The sequence below is a fragment of the Salarias fasciatus genome, chromosome 2 (assembly GCF_902148845.1).
Source record: "Salarias fasciatus chromosome 2, fSalaFa1.1, whole genome shotgun sequence".
NCBI classification, from domain to species: domain Eukaryota; kingdom Metazoa; phylum Chordata; class Actinopteri; order Blenniiformes; family Blenniidae; genus Salarias; species Salarias fasciatus.
The window spans coordinates 10025307-10036503 of NC_043746.1; the positions used below are offsets into that span (position 1 = coordinate 10025307).

At 42.3% G+C, this 11197-nt stretch overlaps 1 protein-coding gene across 1 annotated transcript; it reads right to left on the reverse strand.

The window, feature by feature from the left end:
• Positions 1-423: 423 nt before the first annotated feature.
• Positions 424-5844, reverse strand: npy7r (neuropeptide Y receptor Y7). Its single transcript, XM_030107310.1, has 2 exons — positions 5736-5844; positions 424-2896 (listed from the first exon to the last, which is right to left on the reverse strand). The coding sequence occupies exon 2, from the start codon at positions 2857-2859 to the stop codon at positions 1744-1746; it is 1116 nt and encodes a 371-aa protein (XP_029963170.1). The 5' UTR covers positions 2860-2896; positions 5736-5844; the 3' UTR covers positions 424-1743.
• Between the last annotated feature and the right edge of the window lie 5353 nt (positions 5845-11197).

Sequence of the window (11197 nt, forward strand, 5' to 3'; positions counted from 1 at the left end):
TAGAGGGCAGCAGGTGACTGTGCAGCTGCAATGCTTCGTGTGAATGTGAACACTAGAAGGCAGCAGGCGACTGCAGTAGAATCTTCATTTGAATTAGGATTCAAATCTTTCACAATTACACGTGCACAACCAATTTATTGTTGTTAAAAGTGTCGTTATGTTTTCAAATCTGCACATAAGAGGCACTTCTTTAATTCTAACATATAAGCATAGAGATTTCATTGTAAATCTGGCACTATCATTGTTTTTCTGCAGAAGAACCAATTTTCTTGAACACATTTTGGGTCACAGCCATATGGATCAAAGGCAGCTGGTATGTCTCATATAATAATCAACATCTGAAGGAATATAGGCTCAACCAAGAAATCAGTGACGTGGGTGTCAAAAAGCCAGCAATGCAAATGAAATAGGTATTTTCTCTGGTGTAAAATGAATCACACTGCGTAGGACACATAATTAAATGCTTTATTGGATTACCTTGACCCACTTGTTCTCCAAAATGAAGCCCAAAGTCTATTTGCAGGACTTTTGACAAACAACATATTCCATTGTTGTTGATGTGCAGATGGGTTTTCCAACTGGCAAGCTCAAGAGGAAGAAGTATGTCTGTCCTATATGTAGATGATCCAAGACATGAGATTACTGTAAGCTTCTCCAGTAGCTGAGTGCTTTATTTATGGTACCAGCGCTCAACACTTTTCTGTACATCTGCGGTGTATAATGTAAGATGAAGTCTTCACTCTTTCCATACATCTTCTATACAGGGTGCTGGAGTCCATCCCAACCGACAGCATGCAAATACATTTGAGGTACTTAAATATACCACTTCAAAGCAAAGTCTGTTTATTTGACAAAGAGGCACAAACACAACTTCTTCTGACGCTCACATCAGAGATGGGAGTTGTGTGTACAGCAGTGGCTCACACTCACAGGCCATGTGGTCACCTCATGTTTCAGAATTCATTAAAGACCATCAACAAAAGACACTTTAACAGCAGAATGAGAACTGTGGTATTGGTCGCTTTAACTTCTTTTTTTGTTTAAATGCTCTTTTATATCCTCGAAGCAGCTGCCCACTCTCTGAGAGGTCAGTGTCGATAATCTTGGTCTCACCTCTTTCAGACCACTGCAGTTCCATTCTTCTGCAGTCCTGCTGGAACATCTAATCAGAAACAACTGGTTGCCAAGAAAAGACCATTTACCTGACAGAGGTTTACCGATCGCCTCCTTTGGATTGCCGAGACAAACACTAAACGTTACTCTACAGGAAAAGCTGTTGGGTAATTAATCAAGAATTAAACTTTGGTTTGTGAGTAGCATCCAAACATATTTTGAACAGCCAATTAATACAGAAAATAGGGGTATGAAAAATAATGTTGTCACAGTCGCAACCACCTGCTTCCCTCTGGCAATTATAATAAATTGGGCATGATTTACCAACAGGAGTCTGCATTTACAAGAAAACACATTATATACTGTATTAAGTTAAATAACACTTACGTAAACATCTTTAACACATAGTTGAATAGGCTTGACAAATGTATTTCACTAGTACCATTCAAAAAAGGAAGAAGGGCCTCACATAAAGCAATTTGCATGCAAAGCTTTGGATCCTCTCCAGTGACTGTGATACTCAAGATCAGACCATTCAAGTCGAATGGCTACTTTTGAACCACAAGCACCATGAAGCAGAGGTGCGCACGAGGTGTTCATACCCTACAGGCATTTTAAACTGAATGAATCTCATACGGCAGTGGGAGGGTGCCCCCCGTTACGGCCATTCAGAGTCAGCGCTCGTGTGGATCGGGTCCTGAATGAGCCCTCCGTGTGGAAAGAATCCGGCTTATCCTCACAGCGAAACACCATGAGGAAGCCGTTCCTGTAGTTTTTATTCATCCAACCATACAGGAGGGGGTTGGCGAACGTTGAGCACATGGCCACGATGTGAAACAGCGTGTATATCAGTTTGAACTCCTGGAACCTGAGCACCAGGTCCAGGTCGCTGGCCAGCTGAAACACGTGGAACGGAAGCCAGCAGATGGCGAACACCACCACCACCAGCGCCAGCATCTTGGTGGTCTTTTTGCGACGCGCAATGCTGTCGTTTCGGCTGGACGGGCTGATGTGATTCTTCAGCTTGACCCAGATGCATATGTAAGCATAACTGATGATGGCTAAAGGAATGATGTACTGCAAGAGCAGCATGGAGAGGCTGTAGATGACTCCGTCCCTGCTGGTGCCGCGGGGCCACTTCTCGGAGCAGACGGCTATGTGCAGGTCGATGGACGGGATCTCCTCGTTCCGGTACTCTCGGAAAATGGCCAGCGGTGCTGCCAGGATGGCAGACACCGTCCAGGTGAGCGCCATGATGAGGAAGCTGGAGCTCCACGTGAGGCGGCGGCCGAGGTGAAAGACGATGCAGCGGTAGCGCTCCAGAGCGATGACGGTCAGAGTCAGGATGGAAACGTGGACACTCAGGGCCTGGGCAAAGGGCACCATGTGGCACAGCACGGCACCAAACTTCCACTCATCCAGCAAAGTGTAAACCAAAGTGAAGGGCAAGCACAGAGTGTCTACGAGGAGGTCTGCCAGGGCCAGGTTAGCTATGAAGAAGTTGGTGACTGTTCGCATGTTTCTGTAGCGAATAATCATGTAGATGACGAGAGCATTTCCCAGCAGGCCCAGCAGGATGATGAGGGAATATGCTGTAATCAGGGTGATCTGCACACCGAGGTGTTTGGTGATGTCTGTGTGGAAACCATGATTGTGCGATCCCAGACTGTCGTTGAGAAGAGCAGAAGTTTCGGTTTCGCTGGCGTCCCCGTCTCCGCTGCTGTTGGACGTGTCTGGCGGGCTCATTTTGTTGGAGGATCCTTGATCAAGCCTGTGCTGACACCTGAACAGAAAAGAAAAACCAAACAAACACATGAAGCAAAGTAAAGGAGACAAATCAGACAGAATATTCCCACCGATGATAAGAAATGAAAGTCAGGCCATGACTGTGAGAAATGCCTGAGCTCCAGGCGTTCATATATTTATGTATTACTTGTCACTGCAGGATTACTACAGGAACAGCCCAGCATCACCGGGGTAAAACTAACTTGTCACATGATCATCTAATCCCAGCTCACATTAGTGGGTCAACAATCCTACGCTTGGTGATGGGTTTTTTTTTTCTCACAGTATAAAGTAGAGCTGATAATGACAGAACTCTGCATTGTTGTAGTTAACACAGACCAGCCTCAAATGAGTAATCAATGAAATTATAGGGAAATAAGAGGGTAATTGCCATGCGCAGCCACTGTGTTTGCAGTAACTCATGAAGAACCACATCTTGGGGAACCGAACCCTGATTCTATTAAATGCTAGAACAATGTTTTGGCCTTCCTCTTTCGTGTGTGTAATAACTTCTAGCACATTTGCCCCCTTTCTCTTCCACTACACTATGTCTTCCATCATTTCAAGAACTGTGCACAAGGCTGTATGTATGTTTATTGCCTTAACATGCTGATAAATTGGCAGTTTCAGTATCACATACGAAGCTACGCCATTTCATTTCAAGGCCTTTTCCCTCTCGCCACAGTGTGTAGTGAAGAATCGCTGATTAAACTTTTGGGTGTAATATGACTGAAAAGCCACGACATACAATTAATCCATTATTCTTCTTATATAACCTGGAAAGGGTAGTTTGAATCACAAATGTCACAATGATATAAATGTCATGTGCTGTAGTATTTAGCTCAAGGGTAATGAAACGGGGCAATTTAGAAGATAAGAGAATTCTCTATTGCATGGAGCCTAATTATTAGAACAATCCTGGATGATTGCATTGAGGAGGTGAATCTTCTGGTAGGCTACGAAAATGAATACGGATATGAGAAACAGATGTTAATCAATAGGAAGTCTGCTTTTTTTTTTTGTACAAGCTTGGACCAAAACTCTGCCAAAAGAGGCTATAGCTATACAAAACTGCAAGTATTTCTATTGGCAAGACACTTTGCAAAGGTAGTCTGCTTATTTGTTTGCACTTTTCATTCATTGAAAAGACACGAGCACCTGTGGCATTATAAGGAGCAAAGCAAAAATGATGGGAGGAAGCTATGTGATCAGGAGGACCGAGGTATTTCAAAGCCACATCATTAGAGCTGCAGTCTGGCGGCTTTCGCAGAGTGCGTCTCATAATGGGGAATATTATGTCCCACGTCTAATGTGAAACCACCAGATTCCAGTGAAAGAGACTTTGTGGTCCCCTTTTCTTGCCATTCCTGCCAATCGTTCTGTGTGTGTCTGAAAGCCTCGTCACTGACGATACACGCTGTCCCAGCATGCATAGAGTTACTACGGTTTGATTCATACCATGGCTAAGTGTCTCCATTCTAATTAAGTAAATGAATGTTGCATTGCATACCAGCAAGTGACTTTAAGTTCGATGAAATGCTTTCAACAAACCTACAACACTTTAATTACAGCGATGGAGACTGAACACAACAGTTCCACATGAGCAAGCGAGAGGAACAACTCCCCTTTAACAAGAAGAAACCCTTTCAGAAAACAGAGTCAGAGGAGGGGATCAAAGAAGGAGAGAGAGAGAGAGAGAGAGAGAGAGAGAGAGAGAGAGAGAGAGAGAGAGAGAGAGAGACGATTCAAACCCTGGTTTAGGTAATTGTTGCTATATAGTCCCTATATACTGCAATATAATCACTGCACTTAATAATTACGTAATTACTATGTAGTATAATTACTTACTTAATTACCTAATGACTTATTCATCATGCTTTTTTTTATTGGTTTCTTTTTTATTCATCCCATATATTAGGTTTTACATTTCAGATGATGTGGTTTTCAAATGCAGCAGGAGTTCATTTTGTGCTCATACACAGATACTGTTTAGTTAAAGGTTAATACATGACAATAAGTGATTGTGCATTGAGGCTTCGGTGCAATTACCTAAATTAAATATCCTCCACTGAAGAATTGACAATTAGCACACATATACAACAACAGACTCGAAATAAAGAAAACAATGGAGGAGAAATTGTCTACTCAAAACATGTGTCATAAAATGACCAAAAAGATGACTCCAAATTCTGAGGTGAAGCAGAAAATGTAGGTTTATCAGCCAAAGTGTTGCAGTGATAATGATGTGAAAAGCAGGACCAGCCTGCTCGGACCCCCTGTCACCAGAGCTGCACCGCGACATTCATCCCACGAGCTGCAGGCGACATCTGCACTCTGAAAAGCAGGATTTATTTGTCAAACCACATTATTTTTCCATCAGCGAAGCCGGGCTGCGCTCCTGATCAATCTGCAACCCAACTGGTGTGTAAAGATCCATACTGCTCTCTACACACAGTCGTGAAAATCTGAGGTAACTCTCCGCTAATCGGCTTCACGTTGATGCGTAATTTGTGGCAATTTGTTTAACTTGCTTCGTGGTGCGCAATCAGAAATCTTTAACTGAGCTCTCAAAGCTTTTTTGTGCCAATCTGATCCGTCCCGTAACACGCATGGCCTCTTCTGATACGTAACTTGGACACTTGCTCATTTTGCAGTCAGAAGGTGTTCTCTCATCCAAATTACGCGCAGGGTATCGGTTCGAATAGAGGTTTACGCCGCCGCACAGAAACTCAAATATCCACATATTTTGCCTCTGGGCTCCAGCACTGCCACAAAACATTCAAGAACAATTTATATAAAGTCCAATATAAGGCTATCAGCATGTTTAATGGACTCACCTTTCCCTCTATATGTCCTTTGGCAAAGAAGTCTTCACTCGCGACTGGCATGGAACAAGTGGGAAAAATCCCGAAGCTCCTCCCAGCCTGTAGCGCCTGGTGCGCATCTTGCGCCTCGACTCGACTGTGCGTCCCTGAGCCAGGTCCACAGGATGCAGTGCGAGCGTCCACATCTGTGCCAGGGGCTGTCATCGGAGATGTGCGCACGGCTAAATGCGTTTTCACACATCACCGTCTGAGGGAAGCCGCTGCGTTATTTCATTTCAACTTCATTACGCAGGAAATGCAATAAAACAAGCCCGAGTGTCCCTCAAAGTGCCCACGCGCAGACTCACATTACCCAGTTTATTGCGTTTTACAGGTTTGCCTCCATGTAGTATAGGGAGCATCCGAGCATGCATCAACCCTTCTCCCCCCAGAGACTCGTCTCCCCTTTACTCATGTGGACAATTTTGATTTGACTTTGGGACAATACACGACTGTAAAGCAGATCCACATCACTGCTTGAACTGATCTAATTTCTTCCTCCACATGTTGACAGCTCCACATTGCTTAGAAGAAAATCATTGTTCGTAAACAGCGTGAAACCACTGATTCCTCAGAACAATAAAGATGAAAGATGCACATGCAGAACATTCAGTGATGCCAAATCGATAACAAATGAGTTATTGAAATAAGTTATGCCTGACATGTGCTTTGCAGTGTGTGTCAATCAGTATTTGATTCTTTTACTTGAATTATTGCCATCTTATTGTATTGATAGTATTGATTTCCTGCAACCATTACCATGATGAAAAGAAATGTCTTCATTGAAAATAGTCAGGTTGAATTGATATGCTGCAATATAATAAATATGATACAGTGTGGACTTTCAAGACATTGAAAAAACAGATAAAAGTATGAAAAAAAAAAGACACACATAAAGGTTTCACTGAAATGAATGGAGATCAATATCTTATGCAACACATCACTGTACTCAACCTAAAGCAATTCATAACTGCCAAGATAAAACTCCTTAACTCGATCAGGCCTATATGACAAACATTTTGCCATTTTAAATGGCAACAAATATGTAATTCAAAAGTGTAAATGTGTCTCAGCTGAGTTTAGTTTCTGTATTTTCCAGAAGGTGTTGAAAATGCACCGGGAATGTGAACTTGACATTCAACAAAGTGGAGGAGAAGGTCGAGGAGGAGGAGAGCATTGAAATACAGTTCAGGGGTCTGAAGGACAAGTTCGTTCAGTCCGCCATCATCCTGTGCCTCAATAACGCTCTTTCAAGAGGCTTTAGAGCTGAATAAGGAGACATATAGAAGCACTAACAAAGTAAGATGGAGGAAGGTCACATAAGGCCTATTATTCTGTTGGCACCCTCACAAAGTTTAAACTTTGAACGTCAAAATAACTTTTGCAAGACAGCCGTGCACAGAATAGAAGGAAAGTTAATAGAACAGAACAGAAGTGTCAGGATTGATCTAAGGGATAAACGTCACTGTTAGATTCAAGACGAGGTTTACGGGGTAGTTGTGACACCAGATATGTCACATAGTTTAGAGATGGTGCCACTGTTCTAAAGTCAGGATGCGGATCTGTCAGTGGAGGAGCTGATGACGTGAACAAAATACACACACGATAAAGAAACGGCACACCAGAGGAGCAGCTCGTGTTGGACTGTTTGGTGGGAAAGGAGATGCGTGACGTGCTCCGGCCTCACGTCTGGTCTGCTGCAGTCCCTCCTGTACGGCTGCAGAGCCGCACGGTGCGGCAGCAGGTCAGGAGACTCGGCGGCCGATCGGCAGATGAGATTTAGACGAGGAATTACCCGCCTCAGAAAATAGAAAGTGGTTTCATGGACTCCGCTGGATGTACCGCCTGCTGAAGTGCGACACTGTATTAGACAGTTTGCATTGTGTTTGGGGAACAGTAGCAAAGCCCAGGAGGGATCCTATCTTACATTCAATTCACTATTTTAGTCTGGCTTTTTTTTTTTTTTTTACAAGAGGCTTTGTGTCAGGATCTTGAATCTTCTCAGTGGGATTGTACTTTAATGATGCGATAATTGATGGCCTGATTGCTTCAGTAGCAGAGATTACCCTCATTGATTTGGACTGGCCTCCTCTCTGCCTCTGCCTCAATATATTCTTTCAATTATGTGAGCAATCCCACAGTCTCCACCCGCACAGGGTCGCTTAGCAGTCAAGGTTAAGAGCCTCTCGGCCTCACTGGCATGCATCGCTGATTGTTCAAGACGAGTTCTACAAAGTAATGTGGACATTTCATCGTGTGACCACTGAGACGTTCTCTACGTTTACACTTAAACACTTGCTTTCTCTTTTCTGGCTTTGATTAAGATTGATCCACCCCTAGAATGGATGCAGCAGAGATTGATGGATGGATGGATGGAAGTCTATATGATTGTCATTCTCTTGAGGATTTCCTCCATATGGCTGATCCTGTGTGGTCTTTACACTGTGCCCGAGTTTCCGTTGAGCTGACAATGATTAAATGTGGAGTTAGATGACAAACCCGCGATGCCGTCAAATCCCTCATTATGTCTTGCACAGCGATTACAGTCGATATTTGCAAAATGCTGCCAATAGCAACCTTGAGTTCTTCAGTGATTAGAAATATTGATTTAAAGAAACAGGCAGCTTGAGAAGTTTACCAATTGGATTAACGAGATAAACAATTGTAACGTTGTTTTCTATTATTTCTTCTGAAATTGGTCAGTCAGTTTATGAAGGCCAAGTGGAACCTTTATCAAATACATTTCTATAACTTGAAGGACACATATGCTTTAGACAGCAAATGTTTTGCTTTTTTCTTTCATTTTCGTGTTATTATATGCACCCTCCAGTGATTTTACGGCTGAAGGTCATTTGCATTATCAGTGTTAGTTTCACTCATTGTGTGAAATCAGTCCTATGCTTTCTCCTGCAGCCCTGAAGAGACCTCACAAAAGTTTGATTAAATGACCCTGATCGCAGTTTCTTCTGCTACGGTTTGGAAAATGTGAAGCCAGTGAAACAATTGTGCTGCGTTTCTGAGAGCAAATCATGTACTTGGCAGGAGGGCCGTTTGAAACACACCACTGACTTCAGCCATGCATGACGTGTGACGCTGTGTGTTGGGAGGCTGATCTGGTATCAAAAATCAGAACAAGTCATCTTTTTCTCACTTTCGTCCATGCCCAATCTGCCTCCTGCTGTCAGGTGCATCGGGATCTGGTTGCTTGTATCTTGTTTCCTGTGTACGCAATGTCCTGTTTAAAAACCCAATCTCAGTTCACTGGAGATTTGTGATGTAGCGCATTATTTTTCTGAAAGTCAGAAGACCAAGACAAAACAATCGCAAAGCACTGAACATGACCAGCTGCAGCAGCACTCAAGCAGGTTGTGAAATTTGAACACGTCATTGAATGTTACAAGACAGTAGAGCGGAAATAAAATATCTCCTACATTACACCTACAGTTGCCTGCAAGGTTAACACAAGACAGAATGGGAGCATATTTTTCTCGTATTTCTGTCAGAGCCTGACCATAGCATCCAAAATCCTTGCTATATAGCAAGACTCATAGGAAGATGTTTCTAATCTTCTTATGTCCAATTTCACTGACCCTTTAAAAAGTGTAGCCTCGGTGCTCTGACGACAGGGCTGACACAGTGTTTTTTGCTTCTGAAGCAGCTCTGCCTCACAAATTTGTCAGTATTGTGCTTTAGAAGACGGTCTTCTGCATAACTTGTTTGGAACAAGTGATAGTGTCATTCGATGTTGATTTTCTGTCGTCATCCACAATCTGGCTTATCCACTGACCTCTGGCATCAATAAGGTGTATCTGAAGAACTGACACATATCAGATACGCTTGCTTTCATGTACGATTTTCTGTAAAAACTAAAGATTGCTGTGTAAAGCGCAAGTTTATCAGTCGTTTCTCAAATGTTCAGGTTAGCCCACCAGATACCAGAATGTAGCCACAATGAAAATAACTGAGATAACCTTTCTTCCTCCCTCTGATGCTATCCCAGTCTACACAGGTGATGAAAATAAATTTGAACCAAAGTACAGTTCTGTGAAAAATTCAACACTTGGTGAATTCTGCTTCACAATGAAATGTGTTCCAATGTGCATTTCTCCTTCCTGGAATCCCAACCTTGCTTTTCTTTCAAGGCCAGGTCTTCTGTACCCTTTTCCATTTACACCCTTCAATTCATACTTACCATTTCAGTGTGTGTGTGTGTCTGTGTCTGTGTGTGCGTGCGTGCGTGCGTGTGAAATAAACTAACACATTTTGTGCAGGAGAGGAAAGAAACCCAATGTGCCCATTCAAAGGCCTCCCTATTGCAACAGCAAGTCATTAAAACTTCAAGAGTCTTAAAAACAATATCGCATCAAGTGGAGCAGAGTACATTTTAGATAAAAGATCAATCTTTTGATGCATTTTTAAAGGAATCAAAACAGATGATCAATTCACGACTGAGTTGAAAGAGGACGTCTACACATGATGAAAGACGTGAAGAAGTATGAAGACTTGTGACTTTGTGAAGTTTGACAATGTGCTGAATGAAAACTTTTCACTCATGTTGTTGAATAAAGTGTATATCAGATGGATAAAAAAATGCTATGTAGAATTAAATAAGGAGATGAATGAATCAATAAGCAAACGTTTATTTATTTCCTGTAAATCTGTTCCATTTGTGTGTTTTATATCCAAAGCTAATATTTAATCTTTGATCATTTGCAATAATAATAATGTATTGGTTTTATAGAGTGCTTTTCTGGACACTCAAGTCAATTTACAATTGCACTATTCATTCAGTCCATACTCAGTGGTGGTAAGCCCTGTATGTAGCCACAGCTGCCCTGCGGTAGACTGACATAAGCAAGGCTTCCAGTCTGCGCCATCGGACCCTCCGACCACCACCAACCCGCTCTCGCATTACGTCACCCAGGCTTACTGCATTCCCTTGAGGTCTCCCATCCAGGCTCTGACCAGGCTCTACCCCGCTAAGCTTCAAAGAATTGATGGGATCATGGATCAGCAAGACAATAGGCCTCTGAGGATTTTGTCTGGTTCATAATATTTACAGTCCTTTCAAGCCTCGATTTTTACATGGTTCGTTGTAATCGAGCTGCAGCATATTCTTTTGAATAATTGTGGACATTGTTTCTCCCCCAACCACCCAAATCTTGTCTCAGCTATCACTCCAAGTCGATTCTCAGATTTCCCGATTTCTGTCACATTAGATTTGGTACTAATAGGCAATGAAATGCATAACTCTTCTTGTGCTATTTAAAGTCTTGTAACTTAAAAAAAAGTCCTTAGTCTTATTTGTAGTTTGCTATAATTGTTACATTATGGTCTCTGAAGCATTTTTTTTTCCAATCTCCATTAAAATTAATTCATAAAAATAAATTACTAATAGTTTAAACATTCTTTTTTTCAATCAGAATTTTAAAAAC

What these genes read in the sequence shown, in the direction of transcription:
- npy7r (XM_030107310.1), bottom strand. Translation starts at nt 2,859, where the DNA reads ATGAGCCCGCCAGACACGTCCAACAGCAGCGGAGACGGGGACGCCAGC.